Source organism: Sorex araneus, chromosome 2 (assembly GCF_027595985.1).
Source record: "Sorex araneus isolate mSorAra2 chromosome 2, mSorAra2.pri, whole genome shotgun sequence".
Taxonomy (NCBI): Eukaryota; Metazoa; Chordata; class Mammalia; order Eulipotyphla; family Soricidae; genus Sorex; species Sorex araneus.
Window position 1 is genome coordinate 60,252,409 of NC_073303.1, and position 21,179 is coordinate 60,273,587.

General features: G+C 44.8%; 1 protein-coding gene and 1 long non-coding RNA gene across 2 annotated transcripts in view; one reads left to right on the forward strand and one right to left on the reverse strand.

The window, feature by feature from the left end:
- Window positions 1-4,572: 4,572 nt before the first annotated feature.
- On the reverse strand, window positions 4,573-20,790 carry LOC129402296 (uncharacterized). The gene is made up of 3 exons (XR_008628621.1): window positions 20,409-20,790; window positions 5,282-5,450; window positions 4,573-4,959 (listed from the first exon to the last, which is right to left on the reverse strand). It is a non-coding gene; the product is annotated as an uncharacterized LOC129402296 (long non-coding RNA).
- Window positions 19,192-21,179, forward strand: part of PIP4P2 (phosphatidylinositol-4,5-bisphosphate 4-phosphatase 2) — a 45,990-nt gene continuing 44,002 nt past the window's right edge. Inside the window, exon 1 of the mRNA XM_055128263.1 lies at window positions 19,192-19,819. Coding sequence (XP_054984238.1) covers window positions 19,714-19,819 — 106 coding nt within the window. The 5' untranslated portion in view covers window positions 19,192-19,713. The remainder of the gene's footprint in view (window positions 19,820-21,179) is intronic.

Sequence of the window (21,179 nt, forward strand, 5' to 3'; positions counted from 1 at the left end):
GAGGACCCTCCCACTGGACAAAGCATGGAGGTGGAAAACAGGTATTGTGAGTGATACTGTACAACTGCTGTGGGAACCTAAAGTGTGTGTGTCTTCGTTTGTAACAAAAAAGTGTAAAATGTTTTGAGAGTGCAGCAGTCTCAGTCCTCAGCATGTGGTACCACAGTGCCCCTCCCCCAGCACTGCTGATTGTGACCTTGAGCATCCATGAGGCCTCTGGGGCTAACCAGCAGTACATCCTAGGGACCTGTACATTGAACCCCAAGTGTGGCAGGTTCACAGGGAGTGGCCTCTGGACCTCTGGTCACTGCTTGGGAGCTCGCATTCCCCAATTTTCTTTTTTAATTAAAAGGTAAAAATAGAAGAACTAAAATTTACAGAATAAAGACAATATTTAGGGAACCAGAAAGATAATAAAGCTGGTAAGCCTGTGTTTCTCTCCCCTCCCCCTTCCCTCTCTCTCCCACACATCTCTAAATTTCTTTCAATAAAAATTACTTTGCATCATTAAATAACAAGCATTCATGATAGGAGGAGGCCAGTGGAGGTTTGGATATGTGCTCGCGCTGGAAATAGATGGAAATCTAAAGAGAATGCAACATCCATATAGGCTGATATGTAGAAATTGCTTAAAGAAAATGATAGATAAAAACAAGTCGGGAGAAATACAGAATATATTTATGAAAATGCTTAAGCACCCATGTCTCTATTTGGGGACCGACATTTTTTAAGAGATTGGCCCTGAACAAAGGCAGAACTCCGTTTTAAAGAATATCTGGTGGGGGTGGGTGTTTGCAGGCATTGTGGGGAGCACAGAAGCAGAAATTCCCCAGCAGATCATTTTGCAAAGCAGGGCTGGACCACTTCAAGAACACTGAGCACATTCTGCGGTCACAGTGACCAGGCAGGGATTATGGGAGTCCAGGTGCAGCCATCTGCCCGCGGCGGCTCCGGTTCCCCGGCTGGGCTCCGCAGTGTGGGGGCGGCGGCTGCAGCTTCCCACAGCCGGGAACAGGGGGCTTGACCCCTCACATTCCTCTCCTCAGTTGAACTCCTTCATTAAGAAGTTGTACTTTTGTTTCGGGCCAAACCGGGACGCGCTCGGGATTTACTCCTGGCTCTCTGCGTGGGGATCACAAGGTGGGCTTGGACTTGTGCAGGGGAAGCCATCTGCCTGCACGGCTAGCCCTTGGAAACTGTCTGTCTGTCTGTCTCTCTCGTCTATATGTCTCTCATCTGCCTTTACTCTCCTTAACTGAGTTTCCTCCAGGTTTCTATCACATTTGCTGTGGGTTACTTAATTATTGTTATAGTGATACATGCTGCAGTCTCTTAGTATACTTCATAAGGTCTTCATAACAGCAGATATAGTTCTTCCAATAACAATGTAGCTTTTTACCAGTACAAGTATAAGCTTCTGGAAAGTATTTTGTTTCAATGTAGCTCTTAAATGCTTCTGTGTAATAATGCAAGTGTAATTAAAAGGAACATTTTTGCCTAGAAATGCCTTAGCAAAATGTAGAAGGTAAACATGAAACTACCTGTATATTATTTTCCCAATTGGTCGTTTATTTATTTTTTCAAATTAAATGTAGAATTTTAATTCAGTCAAGCAATTCTATTCAGCTAGATTGTTAGGAAGTAAAAGCCATCTGGAATATAAAATATGCATGGCTCAAAAAGGCAATTTACCTTCCTCAAGGACAAAAGATTAGTATTAAAAAACTCAGTATTGAGCAATAATTTTAGTGGAATCTGAACCCACAAATCATTCTTCTTCCCCAAATATTTCTTCATCCATTCTAATTATTGTTCTCTTATCTTTTCATTAAACACATTTCTGGCTGAGAATATGTGCATTATTTTGAAAGCTGTGTTTGCTTGGGAATTTGAATCCCTTAACTATGTGACTGTAATTTTTTCTCATAGTCATTAGGACAAAAACGCTTTCGTTGGGGGAGGGCATAGGGCCGTAATTATTAGGTGCTACTCTGGGAACTGTGCTCAGGGGGTCACTCCTGACAGTGCTCAGCGTTCCCCTGGGGTGCAGGGGATAGAAAGGGATCAGCAGACTGCAGGGTTAATGGCTTCACTGGGTACTATGTCTCTGGAAAATTAATGCTTTTTTTTTTTTAAATTTTTTGAGTCGCAATCAGAGATGCTCAGGGGTTACTCTGGCTGCACTCAGAAATTACTCCTGGTGGTGCTCAGGGGGTCATGTGAGATGCTTCGGATCGAGCCTGGGTCAGCTGTGCACAAGGCAAATGCATTACCTGTTGTACTATCTTTCCAGCCATTTAATAATTTTATGTCACCACACTTACAATAGTACTTGGTACAAGATTAGTGATCAATAAGTAAATTTTATGTTTAAAAGAGGGAGACAATGATTGAATTTGAAACTGTGATATTGCAGTAATCTTGCAAACATTGAAAAAATTTTATTATTATAATGTCTGATCCTGGGAAGCATTTAGTGTCTCTGATTCCTTGATTTATTAGAAATAAGAGAAAACAGGGGCTGGAGCGATAGCACAGTGGGGAGGGCATTTGCCTTGCACGTGGCCGACCCGGGTTGATTCTCAGCATCCCATATGGTCCCATGAGCACTGCCAGGGGTAATTCCTGAGTGCAGAGCCAGGAGTGATCCCAGTGCATTGCCAGGTGTGACCCAAAAAGAAAAAAAAAAAAAAGAAAACAGTGGTAGAAATATTTATTTAGAGTTTCTGTGTTTTAATTTTCCCTTACTGGAATATTCATCATCATCATCATCCTGTTGATCGTCGAATTTCTCGAGCGGTCTCAGTTAAGTCTCCATTTGTCCTAGCCCTGAGATTTTAGAAGTCTCTCTTTACTCGTCCTTCCCAATGCTGCCACATTGGAGGCTCTTTCAGAGTCAGGGGAATGAGACCCAGCTTGTTACTGGTTTTGGCATATGAATTCACCATGGGGAGTTTGCCAGTCTCCCATGTGGGCAGGAAACTCTCAGTAGCTTGCCAGATTCTCCCAGAGGGAGAAGTAGGCTATAAGATGTCATGCGGCCTTATCTTCAAGATATTTTTAATTTTTTAGAAACAAAGTCATATATAAGTACAGATCATTCTCAGGCTGGAGCCGTAATACAGCAGGAATGGCATTTGCCATGCACATGGCTGACCCAGGTTCAACCCCCGGCATGGTCCTCCTAGTACCACCAGGAGTGATTCCTGAGTGCAGAGCCAGGAGTAACCTCTGAGCATCACTAGGTGTGACCCAAAAAGAAAAAAATAATAATTCTCTTGGGGGAGGGACTCTCAAGTGCTCAGGGAGCCCTGTGCTCACTGCCAGGGAGTGGACCACCAAAGTCACAGCCAGTGATGCTCAGGGTGGAACCTGGGTTAGTGCAAGGAAGTCCTAACCCCTGTACTACTGCACAGACTGAGGAAAATTAGACATAATTTAAGGGCCAGGAGGAAGCACACAGGGCTTACCTTTATATTCTGGTGTTGAAATATTCTGTCTTGGTCAAATCATGGCTCAACCAAGATGTTGGTCCATACACTCAGCCCCAGAACTTGTCCTTATGTTACATTGCAAAGCAAGTGAGGACTGACTGAAGAGGTAGTACAGGAGTTAAGGCATTTGCCTTGCATGTGGCTGATACTAGTTGGATCTCCAGCACTACATATGGTACCCAGGCACTGCCAGGAGTTATCCTAAGCCAAGAGCCAGGAGTAAACCCAGAGCACACTAGAGTGTGGTCCTAAAACAAAACAAAAGCTAGGCCATTGGGGTTGTGCAGAGGCTATTAAGTTATACTTATTGAAATGGGCTGATTCCCCTACATTTTCGATATGAATATACAGAAGGATAATGAGAGAAGGCTAAAGAATCAGAGGGGCCAGTGCAATAGTATAGCGGGGAGGGCATTTACCTTGCATATGGTGACCTGGTTTTGGTCCCTGGCATCCCATATGGTCCCCGAACCCTGCCAGGAATAATATATGACCAAAAGGGAAAGTGGGCGTGAAAGTAAGTGCCCAAGAAGATATGAGAGGAACAAGGCCGGAAATAGTTCTCTGCTCTCTTAGTCTTCTGGGATTAATGAGAACAGAGAAAAAATGAGGCATGAGTTTTAGCAGCAAAAGAAAATAGTTTTTGAGATCTAGGTTTCATGGGCTAAAAGTTACAGAGAGTATAAAGACCATGTGCAAAAATAACAGTGGAAAAATTAGTCATTAAAATATACCTTTAACGTAGGTAAAATCAAAAGAAATAAAGTAAGAGAAATATTTTTCTTATATGCTTTAGGTATCTAACTTTGAAAAGACCCAGATTTGGGGTACTTTATTCAGGCAGCTACAAGAAAAATATCCAAAAGGAGTTTCTTGGACAACAAAGGGAGTTTTATATATGGCATGTCATATAAAACTTACCATAGAGAAACAAAAGTGGTAGAGTATCTAATAAAGCAACCATGTACACACACGTGTGTGTGTGTGTGTGTGTGTGTGTGTGTGTGTGTGTGTGTGTATGTGATGAAGACCTTTTTCTTTGAGGTTTTTTTCAGTCGAGTGTGTCCCTGTATCATGTTTTGGACTTGCTAACCCAAAGAAGAAAGAGATGAGAATCAGTTCTCAGCACCAAGGAGTACCGAGGTCAGTGTACACAATAAAGTAATTTTGCTCACAAAACAGTTTTGGGGAATGTGTTCTCCAAGGGGTGATTTATTGTTTCAAGGTTCTTCCTTATTGAGTCGTTTCCAATGTGTGACTCATTCTCCTTGGGGCCATCTCCGGACATCTTACATCTTTCTTAGAAAGAAAAGAATGTGGAGGAGGACCGTGTAAAGGAGATTTTGAACTCTCGCTCGAGAAGCTGGGGACTGGGCCCACTCAATCTCTAGGCCAGCAGTTGAACTGTCTTCTGCATCACATCTGTTTATCTCCTCTGGGCCGCAAGCAGGACACTTGGCTGCCCCTAAGGAAAGAATGACGAGGAAATGTAATTTACTATATTTGTATGTAGGAACAAAAGAAAATTTATTCATCAATGGATACAATTTTAAATAAGATTCATAAACTTTATTTTTAAATCTAGTATTATTAATTGAATTATAGTCAGATACACATAAATAAAATTTAAAATGATAACAAAATGAGCTCTCCTGTGAAAAAAATGACCAATGACAACAAAGACTGTTAAAAACTAAATATTAAGTTAATTATAAAAATTCCTATGAAACTATCAATATTGAAAATAGTTTATAGTATCACTGCATCACTGTTGTCCCATTGCTTACCAATTTGCTCAAGCGGGCGCCAGTAATGTCTCCATTCATCCCTGTTTCGTTCAGGGTCAGGGGAATGAGGCCCATTATAGTTACAGTTTTTGGCGTATCAAATACGCCGTGGGTAGCTTGCCAGGCTCTGCCATGCCATGCGAGATTCTGCATCACTCTCTTTCGGGAGCTTTGACAAATAGAATCATAAATCCAGAAATTAAGAGGTTACCTGATTTATAGGAATGTAAAAGTTTTCCTGTTTTCCATTTCAGCTAATATGCTTTCTTTTAGTTGTCAGTACTGTTTTTATTTTATTTTTTGGTTTTTAGGTCACACCCGTTGGTGTACAAGGGTTACTCCTGGCTCTTCACTCAGGAATTACCCCTGGCGGTGCTCAGGGGACCATATGGGATGCTGGGATTAGAACCCGAGTCGGCCGCTTGCAAGGCAAACGCCCTACCCGCTGTGCTATCGCTCCAGCCCCAGTTGTCAGTACTGTTAATATTCAGCAAACCAAATGAGTAAGAGAAGCTAAAGTTACTCCACTGATTTACATTTAGATAAGCTATATGATTTTAAAAAATTAAATATCTATATTTTAAAAAATTGGTGGGAGAAGAAACTAAAACAGGTCTGTTTAAAGTTAGGGTATTCAGTTAGGGTATTTGGTTGCCAGAGAGATAGTAAGGAGGTGAGGCGCTCCGCCTTGCTAGAACGAACTGGGGTCATCAATCCCAACACCACTTAGGGGTCCCCCGAGCTCCGCCACGAGTGGTCACAGGTGAATCATTGTAAGTCAGGAGTAAGTCAGGAGTAATCCTCGAGCACAGTCAGATGTAGTTACAAAACCAAAGTGAAGGTATTTTATGTTTCATTACTGCACATACAAGGGCAATATTCCCTCTGCTAGCCATCCATAGTGACAGAAATAGCCCTTGTTACTTTCCTAGCCTGTGGAGAAATGGACAATCTCAAATACTATGTTCAGTGATCACTCTTGGCTCAGGGGACCCTTTGGGTGTTGGGATGGAATCTGGGTGCGTTACATGCACGTCAGACAGCCTACCACTGAACGCAATCTCCAGCCTTCCGACCTCCTTCTTTTCCTTCTGCCACATCCTCACCTCGTTTTCCTGCCCCTCTATTTCTTCAGGTAACACTCGCTTCCTTACTGACCTTGCATTAGGCCATTTGTATTCTTTCCTCAGTCCTTTTTGGGCACTTCCCACATGTCTATTCAAACGTCAACTAATCCAACCCGAGTTCTTTGCTATAAAAAAGCAACGTATTCCCTTCAATCAAAATTCTGACTTTCCAATTTTCCCTTACTCTGCCTTAAATTCCACAACATTCACTACCATTCTGTATGTAGTGTTATGTACATACACACATACGTATGTATATACACGCATATATTAACTGGGTGTACATATATATGTACATATACATATATATAAACTATATATATATACACATATATATGTATCAATCTTCAGTTCTAATGAAGTCAGGCCAGGGATTTTTAACCATCTGAACAAGACTTGGTACATAGAAAGTTTTCAATAAATCTTTACTGAATTAATGGTAAAGTAACACAAATATTCTGAAACATTAGAAAAGAGAGACTGATTAAATATAGTGGGATGAAGTGCTTAAGGATGAGAAAGTAAGATAACAGAATTAAAAGCTTAGGATTTCAGAGTGTACTACTAAAATATAATTCTGTATCTCAAAGGAGGAAATGCTAGTATTATCAATTTCTAGAGAGGTAACAGAAAGTATAAAGAAATAAAAATGTTACCCAACTGGTAACTGAAACCATAGAAAAAGGAAGTTTCTCAATATCGAATGTATTTTTATATTTATCAACTGCTTATATGATCGCAAATAAGTTTCTCTTTTTAATGTGTGTGTGTGCTTATGTATATGTGTGTCTCTAAGGCTAAAAGGATTTTTTCTAAGCAGCTTTATTCTTCGCAGTTGTATTAGCTGTATTTGCCCAATATGCCACAACAAAATGACACAGTATGGTTTAGGAATCAGAAGTTAATTTTCTCACAGTTCTAAAGGCTAAAAGATTAAAATCCCACAGGGTCTGATTTCTGGTGAGGATTCTTCCTGGCTTACAGATGACCGACCATCTTTTTACTGCGCTTTCATGTGGCTGACCCATGAGGTTGGCCCCCTCATATCTCTTACTCGTCCAGAGAGGGGAGAGAGGGGAGAGGATTAGCTCTCTGATGTCTCTTCTTATGCTTAGAACAATCCTTTATGACCTTATCTAATAATGATCTCATTTACTCTTACTCTTTTTTTCTTTTGCTTTTTTTAAGTCACACCCGGAGATGCTCTGGGGTTACTCCTGGCTCTGCGCTCAGGAATTACCCCTGGTGGTGCTCAGGGGACCATATGGGATGCTGGGAATCGAACCCGGGTCAGCCATGTGCAAGACAAACACCCTACCCGCTGTGCTATCGCTCCAGCCCCTCATTTACTCTTACTCTTAATGCCCATTCCATCCATTTAGTCCTGTTCTTTGGTAATAAATTACAGTATTTATATAAAAAATGCTTGAGTCGAGGAAAGCATAAATTCTGAATTATGGCAATCTGTATTTCTATGTAATCTATTATCATTCTATTTATCCAGGTTACTAAACTGAAAATGGTGAGGTTAGGATAAGAGATGGTTATAATTTCCTTTAAATATTGCCTGACATGGGCCGGCAAGATAGTACCATGGGTCAGCGCTTGCCTTGTGTGCATCTGGGTTCAATCCCTGGCACTCCATATGATTCTCTGAGCATGACCTGGAGTGAACCTCAGTGAAGAGCCAGGCATAAGCCCTAATCATCCATAGCTGTGGCCCAAATCTGCATACACCCCCACCCAAAAAAAAATAATATTGTCTGACAGTGACATTTTATTTATGAATATTTGTGAAATTTAAAAATATCCATTTATTTTAATTGGGGAGGGATGGGCCACACCCAGCTATGCTTGGGGCTTATTTCTGGCTCTGTGCTCAGGGATCTCTCCTGGCAGTATTCAGCGTGCCAGAAGTGATGCCAGGGATTGAACTGGAGTCTTCCTCGGTGCCAGGAATTGAATTGGAGCCTTCCACATGCAAGGCAAGCAGTTTATTCTCTATACTATCTCTCCAGCCCAATTTCTTTCTTTCCCCCCATTTTTATAGTGATATTTACAATACTGACTCTATTTTTTATTTTATTTTATTTTATTGCTTTTTGGGTCACACCCGGCGATGCACAGGGGTTACTTCTGGCTCTGCACTCAGTAATTACTACTGGTGGTGCTCAGGGGACCGTATGGGATGCTGGGAATCGAACTTGGATGGGACGCATGCAAGACAAACGACCTCCCCACTATACTATTGCTCCAGTCCCCAATACTGCCTCTATTTTTATAGCAGTGATTTACAATACTGTTAACAACCCTTTCGTGCATACATTGTTTCAGTACTGTAACCACCAGCAGAGTGCCTACTTCCTTCCACCAGTGTTCCGTGGGCACTCCCTCTACTATGTAAGTTCAGTTCTGTAGACCAACTTTCCATGTTGCCATTATGTTGCCTTTGGCCATACTAGTGGCACTTTAAATCCCTTTGCTTCCGGCTACATAATTTAATATATCATCACTCATAAAGTTGATTGTATAATTTCCTGGTCAAGTTTTAGTAATCAAAAATCTATTATGTCTAGGGCTGGAGAGAGAGTACAGGGGTTAAAGTTCGTGCATACAGCTGACCAGCACCACATGGTCCCCTGAGCCTACAGGGAGTGACCCCCAAGCACTGCTGGGTGGTCCAAATCACTACCACCCTAAAAACCCGTTAAGTCTAAAACTCCAGTTTCAGGGCTAGAGAGGTATCAGAGGAGTTAAGGCACTTGTCTTGCACTTGGCCATGCTTAACCCTTTCCAGTACTGAAAGAACCTGAAAAGGATTGGGAATAGGTCATCTTTAAAGATTTGGAAGAAGTTACTGGTCAACTCATGTGGGCCTGGGCTTTTGTTGGGGGAGACTTCTAACCACCATTTTCGTTTCCTTGATAGTAATGGCCCTGTTCGTATGCGCCATTTATTTCTGCCTCAAACTTGGGAGCTTATCGGCATTTAGAAGTTTGTTCTTTTTCTTCTAGGTTCTCCATTTCATAGCCGAAATATTTTTGAAGTTATCCCTGATGATCCTTTGAATTTCTGTAGTATCTGCTGTGATGTGTTCCCCTTTAAATTTTGATTTGTTTTGCTAGGCTTCTTTTTCTTTCTTTGTGAGTCTTCCTAATGGTTTGCTGATCTAGTTTATTTTTTCAAAGAACTAGCTCTTGGCTTCCCTGATATTTCGGAGTTTTGAAAAATTCAATTTCGTGAATTTCTGTTCTAAATTCTATTATTTCCTTACTTGTGCTTGCTTTGGGCTCCTTATATTTTATTTATTTAAGGGGTCTCTTTTTGTTTGTTTGTTTGTTTGTTTTTGGACCACACTCAGAGGTGCTCAGGGCTTCCTCCTGGCTCAGCACTCAGGAATTACCCCTGGCTGTGCCTGGGAACTGAATGGATGTCAGGGACAAACCCGGCTCAGCCAGGTGCAAGGCAGATGCCCTACCTGCTGTGCTATTTCCTGGATGTGAGTCTTTTTAATTTGCCCTGCCAAGCTCTCTGGAGGAAACAGCTGGTGTTGCTCTCTTCCTTCCCTGTGGGAGCAATCCCAACCAGATTTGTTCCTAATACCTCGTTACAGTTTCCTGTGCGGTTCCAGGAAGGCCTTCAGTGCCATTGGACCTGCCAGTCCTGGGCTATAATTTAGCATTCCAGATTCCTGACTATCCCTGCTCCCTTCATGGGAATTAGTGGGAGTGGGTGACTAGAAGTGGGATCAAGTTCCTATCAGCATGATGTGGTGGAAGGTTGTCACGCTGCTCCCGAGTGAAAGTTCAGGGGAATCCCGGCATATGCCCACCATGGCCAGGAGGAGTGTGGTCGGACCAGGCGGTGGCTCAGTCTGCGTTGGCACACAGTTTGGGGAAAAACGGGTGCTTTCCAAGGACTGTGCAAAGATGCTCTTTCTCTCACCTAGTGGGCGGAGCCAAATTTCTGTTTCTTTGACTTTTGTTGATAATTGGCCTTTCATACTTCATCCTGATTGGTTCATGGGAGGTAATAAGATTTCAAACGTTTATCCAATCAAAATTTTCCTTTAGATTCTCTAATTTTGTAGTATCAAGTTGTGCATAGTATTCTCAGATTATTTTTTACATTTCATTTAGCTTCTTTGTAAATTTCTTTTTACATTTCTTGTAACTTCTCTTTCATTTCTGGTAAAAATGAGAGTTCTTCCTCTTTTTTTTTTTCTTTTTGCTTATTGGTCACACCCAGCAATGCACAGGGGTTACTCCTGGCTTTGCACTCAGAAATTACTCCTGGCATTGCTCGGGGGACCATACGAGATGCTGGGAATCGAACCTGGGACAGCCGCATGCAAGACAAATGCCCTACCCGCTGTACTATCGCTCTAGCCCCTAGTTTTTCCTCTTCTTTGTGAGCAAAGCTAAGTAATTATTGATCTCTTTTATTTGGGGGAGGGAAAATAACTCTTAATTCCATTAATTCTTTGCATTATTTTTGTTTGTTTCTATATCATTGATGTTACTCTAATTTTAATTTTTCCTTTGAGCTTTCTTTGGAAAGTCTTATTATTATTTTTCTAATATCTTAAGATGAGCAGTTAGGTTATGTATTTGGACCTAGTTTCCTGATAAGCACATGCATTGCTATGATTTTCCCACTACTTTTGTAGTACTCACTGACCTACTAGTTGCTCGCATGTTCTCATCCAAGCAGAAGTGATAGCTAAGCTACAGTAGAAATCTTTCCCCTCTACCATCATTCTCCAGCTTTCCTGGTCATCTACACTTTGGGAAGATCAACTAGCCTATCCCCTAATTTGATGTACAAGTAGACATTGAGGTGCTGACTCTCTTCCTCTTATTTTATTTAGATAATAGTATTAGCGTCACACTAGGTGGTTGGCAAGGGTTTGTACTAGCCCTATGGTTGGCCACCATGAAGTGTCATCAAAATGTTAAGTTTGTGCTCAGCCAACTAGGTCTTTAGCCCTTAGTTTCAGTTTTATGCAGACATCTCCAGATTTTGCAGGACTCTTTGCCTTCTAAGTTGAAATTTTGAGAAAAAAAATGGGCTCAGGAAAACCAAATAGTATGTCTTAAGTCAGTGTTTCATGAATCAGATGATTTATTTTTTACTCCTGTTTATGTAAAAGAAGAGTACGAATAACCCCATCAAAAATGAGAGATGTGGGGTTGGAGTGATAGTATGGCAAGTAGGGAGTTTGCCTTGCACGTGGCTGACCCGGGTTTGATTCCCAGCATCCCATATGTTCCTCCGAGCACTGAAAAGGAGTGATTCCTGAGTGCAGAGCCAGGAGTCAGCCCTGAGCATCGCCAGGTGTGACCCTAAAAGCCAAAAAAAAAAAAATGAGAGATGATCAGACACATCTATACATAAAACATACAGGTGCCAGTAAGCTTGTGGAAAATGTCCATTCACTATCTATTAACAGGGAAGTGTGAATCCAAATAAGGAGTTACCACTTCACTCCAGTGAGGATGGCCTATGTCAAAGAGAATGCAAGCTACCAGGGCTTGTAGGGCTGTGAACAAGCATTCTCAGCTACCTCAGTAGAAAGCATTAGGGAATTACCCCGGGAAAGCATTAGGGAGACTTTCAGGAAATTATGACTTGAAATCACATGACCTAGTGATTCCACTGGGCTTCGACACCAAGAGCATAAAAACATTAATTCAAAAGGTTTTCTTTCACCCTCCTATGTTCAATGCAGTTCTGTTCACAATAGCCAAGATCTGGAACAAAATATGGGTCCAAGAGCAGAGGAGTGGTTAATGAAATTATGCTATGTTAAAGAATCTGCATCTACATAAAAGAATACTACTCCATTATAAATAACAATGGAATTCTGCCTTTTTCTGTAACTTACTCGTGTTATGTGAAATAAGTCAGAGGGAAAACAAAGTCCAGTTTTGTGTTATTTGTGTGATTTGAAGTAACAAACAAGGAAATGTACAGTATTCATTGATCATAAACTGAAACTTTGGACTTTGAATAAAGAACTAAAGCTAGCCAGGCATTGTGGGGAGAGGGTCTGGGAATGGAAAACGCAGATGCAGACTAGAGGTGACAGCAGGAGGATGCTGGAGAGTCTGTGACCCTTTGATGATGGTGGAGGTGAGTCAACTTTGGACACAAAGATCATAAAGAGTCGCACAATTATAACCATATTAACAGGTTTTTATTTTTCATTTTTTTTGCCTTTTGGGTTACACCTGGCATTGCACAAGGGTTATTCCTGGCTCATGCACTCAGGAATTACTCCTGGTGGTGTTCGGGAGGCCAAATGGGATGCTGAAGTTGAACCCAGGTTGGCCGGGTGCAAGGCAAACGCCCTACCTGCTGTGCAGTTGCTCCAGCCCAATGTTAAGAGTTTTTTTAAAGCCCTTTCAGTGTGTCTGAATGTGTATGAATACCTAGATTCATAAACTGGGAGTCTTCAAATCAAACAATGAGATAAAGCTCAGGTGGCTTATCCATTGGCAATGAAAAAGCTGTTTAACCTGCACAAAGACTACTGCATGGGGATTTCCAGGTATTGTCAAATATTGATTATCTCAACTTCCTACATAGTTGCGGGAAGGTAACCTAAGTGAACTTTCTCTGATATTCCTGAAACATTCACTGGGCTCAGAGGGTTTTGCCCCTGGAGGGGTTTTCAAGCCTGCTGTCCATTTGTTTGGCTGAAAGAGTTCCTAGGTCAGAAGTCCACCAGCTCTCCCGCGGAGGAGCCAGGCGTCAGCCGCGCTCTTTCCACTGGAGGGTCAGCGCGGAAGTTGCCCCAGTTAAGAGCCTCCAGCCCCTTTGCAGAAGTTGTTCAGTGGCTCCTGGTTAACTTACCGCCTTAATGCCAAGAGGAGCCTCCTTCAAGCCCCCGCCCCCCTCCCTCTGAAGCTTCTCCAACCCCCTGGGTAGCTCCAGGACCCTGGTAGCGCGCTCTAATTTGGGGGAAATACAGAGGATGCAGGTCAGTCCTTCATCCCACAAAAACAATTTCAGTGTAAGAAAGTGGGCTCATAGGATCACGTCAATGAGATGCGTGTAAGTCCCCTCTCGTGGGGGCGTCTGACTTCCTAACCTCTGAAATACCCAAGGCAGTGGCTTAGAGACTTTCTTACCTAGCAAAAAAGCTCCTATGGATCTGGAGAGCCTCAGACACGTCTCGGCACGGACAAGTGCCTGTGAAATACCTGGGTCTCAACGCCGCCCCAGAGAAATCCTGGCGAGTGAAGGAGGGCGGGGCCTAAATGGTATGGTGGTGAGCTGTGCGATCCCGGCACCATCCGCCCCCAAAGTGGGGTAAATATGCACTGCTGTTGAGGCCGTATCAGATACAGAAATAGAGATGTCTTCTCCAGGGACGCGTCCGCAGGAGAGGGATAATGTGCAGAGGGACAGTGGCAAACAGCTCGGGGAGGAGCAGCGGCCACGATACTTGGGAACATGGGAAAGTTCTCTAAGGTGCAAAAGCACTTCAAGGTTTCCGTGATCAATGTGTGTGTGTGTGTGTGTGTGTGTGTGTGTGTGTGTGTGTGTGTGGTGTGTGCATGCGCGCGTGTGTGTGTATGTGTGGTGTGTGCATGAGTGTGTGTGTGGGGGGAGGGTGGTGAGGCTGGGTGTGATTTAAGCTGAAACCCAGCACCCCAGGCCTGTAATTCTCTTACAATGCCAGAGCAGAAAGTCAGAGACCAGCAGACGCACAGGTCTGACGCAGCTGCAGGATTTGTTCACCGGGTGACGTCTTGCCTCTAGGCTGGGACCTGCCACCTTTGCCTTCCCTTAGCAGCAGGAAGACCCTGACAGCAATAGCACAGCAGGCCGGGGCCTTGCCCGCCACCCGCACGCTGCCCACCAGGCTTCAATCCCCACCACCACATACCGCCCCCTGAGCCCCGCCACGAGCGAGTTTGAGCACAGAGCCAGGAGTCAGCCCTGAGCACAGCCAGGTTGTGGCCCGAAAAGCCAAAAGAAAAAACATAAAGAAATATTCTGAGGGCATATTCCTATCCTCCACCCACCCAAGCCACGGCAGAGCACTGGGTGCCGAGAGCCCCGTGTGACGCTTGCATAGAGCTAACCAAAGGCAAGCAGGGAGCTGGAGCAAGCGCCTAGAGTTGGAGAGTTAAGGTGGCCCTCCAGAGCCAAGGGACGCCCACTGCCTGTGTGCCCTGGCTCAGCTCTGGGGCCTACCCTGTGACTGACACAAAACTGCCGTCCTCCTCCTCCTCCTCCTCCTCCTCCTCCTCCTCTTCTTCCTCCTCCTGTTCCTCCTCTTCCTCCTCCTCTTCCTCCACCTCCTCCTCTTCCTCCACCTCCTCTTCTTCCTCCACCTCCTCCTCTTCCTCCACCTCCTCTTCTTCCTCCTCCTCCTCTTTCTCCTCCTCCTCCTCCTCCTCTTCCTCCTTCTCTTCCTCCTCTTCCTCTTCCTCCTCCTCCTCCTTGTCCTGAGAGAAGAGCTTAAGAAGCTAAGGAAATGGTGAGACTTTTCAATCACATATATTCTGTTTATACTGTACATTTTATTTTAGAGGGCAGGTTAGTTCATCTTATGACTATAAATGACATATCTTCATGATCATAAAGTGTATTGGATCAGTATTATATATTATCTACTGATACATATGTAGATATCTGTAATATAACTGTAAGCTATAGCATTATTTTCAAACTGGTGGTGTGTGCATGTGCGCATGTGTGTGTGTGTGTGTGTGTGTGTGTGTGTGTGTGTGTGTAGGGGAGGGTGGTGAGGCAGGATGTGATTTAAGTAATAATGTTACTCATTTAATAAGAGTTTATTTTTGTGGAACTTGATATTGATGTGGATTCAGTTACAGCCTCTGTTTACCCACCAGTTTTCAGTGTAAGAGGAGAGTAATTTTCACCTGGGGTATCACCTTCAAATGTGTTCTGAAGAGACTGAAAAAGCCAAATAAATGGTGACAGAATCCCTTTAAGCTTATCATCACATAGATAATAAAGGAGCCCAAGCTAAAGTATGAAACAATAATGGATAAAAGCACTGTTCTATCAAATGGTGAAACTCTCCTCTTCCTCAAAAAACTAAAAACAAATGACATTTTTTTGTGCATTTTGTTTTGACAATTTGGTTTTGTAAAATTCTAAAAAAATTTAGAAGTGGTTCATTTACTTCTTTGTATTGATCACTTATTAATATACCAGACATATGTTAGACACTGAAGATATAAAAGTGAATGAAACAAGTTTCATTCCACAGAGTCACTTGGGGCAGAGGGTGGGTGGGTGGGGTGGAGACATAAGTGTACTGTTAGCCGAGTGTGAGCTACAGTGTGAGCTAGCAGTGTGAGCTCTGTAGCACTTTGATTTTCTTTTCTTTTTTAATTAATTAATTTATTTATTCTTTATTTTGCTTTTTTGGGTCACACCTGGCAATGCACAGGGGTTACTCCTGGCTCTGCACTCAGGAATTACTTCTGGCAATGCTCAGGGGACCATATGGGATGCTGGGATTTGAACCCAGGTCGGCCGCGTGTAAGGCAAACACCCTACCCGCTGTGCTATCGCTCCAGCCCCCTGCACTTTGATTTTCTTGAGGTCAAAATGCCCTTTACCTTGGCCGTGGGCTGCAACTCAGTGGCAGAGCACCTGCCTTGTTCTCAGGGTCTGAGAACATCCCCTACATACCACAGCCCCAAGAACCCCAACAAAGTGTGGAAACACCACAACTCAAGGCCGTGCAACTCCTAGTCATTGCAACAGCGACAAAGGGAAGGGAAGCAGGGACAGATCAGAAGGTTTCAGGTGACAACTACAGAAAAACAATGTTCATTCTGGAAATTTGGGGCACTTTGCTGTGTCTGGACCCCAAATGTTCAGACTCCTGGTGACTGCTGATGCCCTTGGCATGGGAATCCTTGTTCTGCGCTATTGGATTGTGTAGGAGGTGTCCAGTGAGGGCTAGACTCTTTATTTATTTATTTCTTATTTTACTTTATTTTTATAAAGTTGTTCACAATAATTTATTAGAGTTAATATTCCAATAGCAATCCCACCACCATTACTCCTTCCTACCATTACTCCTTCCCACCACGATATTTCAAATATTTCCACCCAGACCCCCAAACCCTACCCCCAAAGTGGACCTAAGTCATTTATTTTGTATTGCTTATTATAAATAATCTGCTAAATATGATTCAAAAATTAATTTAAAGGAAAGTGTGTGAAGATTGGAAGATTGTCTTTTTGGGGGGGGGGTCACACCCGGCAATGCACAGGGGTTACTCCTGGCTCTTCACTCAGGAATTACCCCTGGCGGTGCTCAGGGGACCATATGGGATGCTGGGATTAGAACCTGGGTCGGCTGCGTGCAAGGCAAACGCCCTACCTGCTGTGCTATGGCTCCAGCCCCAGAAGACTGTCTTATCTCATCCTGGAGCCATTAAGCCCTTTCATAAAGATTACTAACAGGTTGAGCCTGTGTGCTTTTATACACACACACACACACACACACACACACACACACACACACACACACATAGAGAGAGAGAGAGACAGAGAGAGAGAGAGATTTTTCCTCAAGATTGGTTGCCTTTTACTTTACACCCCATCAAGTTTTAAATATGGTTATACAGCTGAGAGTAATTTAATTTTTGTTTAACTTGTGCAGGTGAGAATTCAACACGAGTCTGAGAAATAAAGCATTTAAAAAGGATTATTAGAGAATAGTATTCACTTAAATGGTATTCACTTAAAAACCAGAATGCCTATGTGCTCCAAGAACAGGCCAGGTTGTTTCTAAGACTTTGTGCAAGAAACAGTCCGCAAATGCAGAGTACAAGCAGGCCAGGCAGACGAGTGCCACTGATTCACACGTTTCTAGGTTACTGAGGTATAGAAGTGGGGTAAATGAATAAGTGGTGCAATATTCGCGTGACATTCCAGAGAAGAGGAAGGATGGGTTTAGGGTTGATGATTTCCCAGAGTCAAGAAGTAACTCAGATTCTAACAATGAGCTGCTACTTCCTAGAAGCTCTGTGATAATTGTACAATGTGATGGTGGTGGTGGTGGTGGTGGTGTGTGTGTGTGGGGGTGGGGTGGGGAGTAACTTTCACCTTGCAAAAAACGTGAACAAGAATGTGGAATGCAGCTGAAGACCACCCAGAGGTCAACTTCTTGGTCCTCCACCTTGAATTTTCTTTGCACCAATCTGTTATTCAGGGCCGGAGAGCCTGAGATCTCATTGTCCTCACCTATGTGACATTTAGCATCTATAGTTTATTAATTCATTTGGTAGAAGCACATTAAGCTTCCCAGCATTATCTGTGGCTATGCAAGAGAAATGTGATCAAAGATGAGAGTGGGTGCATGATGTTAACAGGTTAAAGGACAGGGCACAATAGCTACTAGTCCCTCCACAATAGTTACCAGCACAAAGATATTTGCTGGATATCTTTGTGTGTGTGTTTGGGGGGCGGGGGGCGTCAGAGGAGAGCTGTAACCGTCTTGTAGTTGTTAAATTTCACAAAGTCTTCACAATGGACAATTTTTTTTCTTTTTTTTTCTTTTTGGTCACATCCGGCAATGCACAGGGGTCACTCCTGGCTTTGCACTCAGGAATCACCCTGGCGGTGCTCAGGGGACCATATGGGATGTTGGGAATGGAACCCGGGCTGGCCGCGTGCAAGGCAAACGCCCTACCCGCTGTGCTATTGCTCGAGCCCCTTCACAAAGGAAAATCTTGCCAGGAATGCAGAGGTTTTTGATTCCTTCCTTGTCTGGGCTAGCTGTTGACCACATCTGGATTAACGGTTCTCCTTGAACACTACAAAACAGGCAGCAAAAAAGATGCCATCACTCTTGGATTTTAAATTCTCCTTTAGGAATCCCAGCTGATGTCTAAATGGATTTTCTAGAAGAGTATATCTTCAGAGAGCAAAATAAAGGCCTTTTAAAAACTACATTTTAATGCATTAAAAGAGGTTACTATTTTTGCCCTCTATATTCTTCTTAATATAATCTCATGAGCAGGATCAGATTGCCAGGGAGAGCTTTCCCTTCTGCCCCCTGAAGTCTCCGGCTGGGATTTCTAGCCTTGTTTGGGGTTTGTTTTTGACTCTGCTACCTCTCAGGCATCATAAAGACCTAGCCACGCCTGTAAGCAGCTATCAATTGGTACTTGAAAACTCAAAGATCCATTGCAGACGAACGATAGAGGATATGACTATTTCTCAATTGTGTTTTTAAAACTTTGGTTTTTCAAAAAGTTGTATTATGATTATTTTATGGTTTTAAGACCATAACCAGCAGTGCTCGGGGCTCACTCCCGGCTGTGCGCTCAGGGGTCACTGTTGATGGGGGCACAGTCAGGACCATATGTAGTAGCGCCAGGGACCAACCCCCAGTCTATCACGTGCATGGCCGGGGTCTTACCGGCTATGCTACAGCCCCAGTCCTTGTATTTATTATAGTTCAGGTTACAGGGTGAAAATAGTGTTGAGTTCTGGTACTGATGCCCAAAGTCACTGCACCAGGTACTGCCACATCGACCCCGCCCCATTTATATCCTGGGGAGCACTTTAGCAAAATCAACTCAAAGGCAAAGAAAAAAAATTAACGGATCAGAAAGCAAGTCAGGAACTGTGTATAGCTTTCAAGCGAAACAGGACAAAAGCTCCTCAGCCTGAGAGAGGTGAAGAAGCCGGCAAACTCAATGCCTGGCGCTGCAGCATCAATCAACGTCACGGAAGCCGGACCACCCCCTGCAGTCGGCCGGCCGCAGCTCGGGAGCGGCGCCCGGGCCTGCAGAGGCCCAGCCGGGCTCGGGCCGTCGCTGCAGGCGCGCGGGGAGCGCGCGGCGCGGGCGGGGCCGCGGGTGCGAGCGGGCCGGGACCGGCGGGTGCTGCAGGAAGGATGCCCTGAACAAAGGACGCCGCCCGCAGGAGGGGCTCGGGGCGTACATCGCGCCGGCTCCGACAGCCGAGACCCTCCTCCCCCTCTTCCTCCCCTCCTCCTCCTGCTCCTCCTCCCGGGAGCACCCTCCAGGCGAGCAGCGCCGGGCTCTCTCCCCGCGCCCCTTCCTGGCTGCCCCCCGCCCAAGACCTAGAGGGAAGCAGACGAGGAGCGGACGGCCGGGCGGCCAGCCCCGGCCCTACTCCGCCCACAGTGCTCCCCGCGCGGCAGCCCCGCCCCGCCCCGCCCCCCGCCCGCTCTTCCTTTCTCCGCTCCCCTCCCCCACCCATGCGGCCCTGCCCCCGCCGCCCGCCTGGTGACACATCCCGGGGCCTCCCGGGCCCGCGGCCGCCGCAGTCATGGCAGCCGACGGCGTGGATGAGCGCTCGCCCCTGCTGGCCGCCCCGCGCCCGGGCCCCGTCACCCCCAGCGCCCCGCCGTACCTGCAGGAGGGCAGCCCCCGAGGTAAGCCCGCGCCCGACCCCCCGGGACGCCCAACGCCCTGCCAGCACGCGCTGTGAGCCGGGTGGGTGCAGGGGGTGCGTGTGTGCGTGTGTGTGTGTGTGTCTCTGTATGTGTGCGTGCACCGACTCAGCCAAGGGTGCAAAATGTGATGTGTGTGTGTGTGTTCGTGCGCGCGCCTGTGTGTGTGTGTGTGTGTGTGTGTGTGTGTGCACTGACTCAGCCAAGAGTGCATAATGTGACGGGTTTGTGTGTGTGTGTGTGTGTGTGTGTGTGTGTGTGCACCGACTCAGCCAGGGGTGCAAAATGTGCTGTGATGTGATGTGTGTGTGTGTGTCTGTGTGTGCGCACCTTCTCAACCAAGGGTACAAATTGTGATATAATGTGTGTGTGCGTGTTTGTGTGTGTATGTGTGTGTGTGTGTGTCACCTACTTCTTAACCAGGGCTGCAAGATGTGACATGAATTTCCCGAACGGAGCTTTGCAATTTCCCAGCTGTCGCTAAGCGCTGCGGGGAGGTGCTGCAAATCTTTCACAATCACCCACAGATCCATTCAGGTTGCAGAGAAACCCCGAGTTGGGCTGCGCTCACCTTGGCATTCTGTCCTTGAGAGGGGTTCGCCTGGGAAAGAGGCGGCTTTTGTTATTCACCCAGCATATTGTAACGCAGGAGAAGGAAGAGAATCAATATTCTTAATATGTCTGAACCGCCTGCCCTTGCCCACCTGCTTCTGAAAAGCTTTAGTGGTGAATGAAGCGGACGAGGGGGATGCTGGGATATTTCCGAGGGCCATCTGCGTAAGATGGAAATGAACTTACAAGAAAGTAGCGCGACTTCATGCTGCGTGTATTTTGAGTGTATTTCGATTTCTCTTTCTTCTCAAGATAGACTGAAAACAAAAAACACGTCGTGGAAGTGGGGTACGCAGAAAGAAAGGTGGGATCTCCTTTCCAAACTATTCATGTTACTCAAAGGTCAATCTTTGTTCTAGGCCCTTTCCTTGATTCTGATAAAAGAAGTAAGGTAAGGTGGGGCCAGGAATTCTAGAAAATGGAAGGCATGACTCTGAGAAACCAGGGGAGTGAAAGGTGGGTCGGTTCTGGCGGTGGCAGGGGAAAATGAAGGGCGCCTCTCTAATTTGGGCTGAATATGAGGGAAGTTTAAAAGCCCAAGAAAGCTAAAGTTCATGCTTCTGAAAGTACAGACAGGTCATATTTCTCGTGGGCATCTTTGGAGTTCAGAGCTGGAGCTGGGGCGGCTGTAGAGCAGGTTGAACTTGTCTGGGATTTAAAATTTCTCAGTGCATTATGCCTTGAAAAGCAACAGCGCAGATCTTAATCTATACTGCACTTGCTGGGAAGG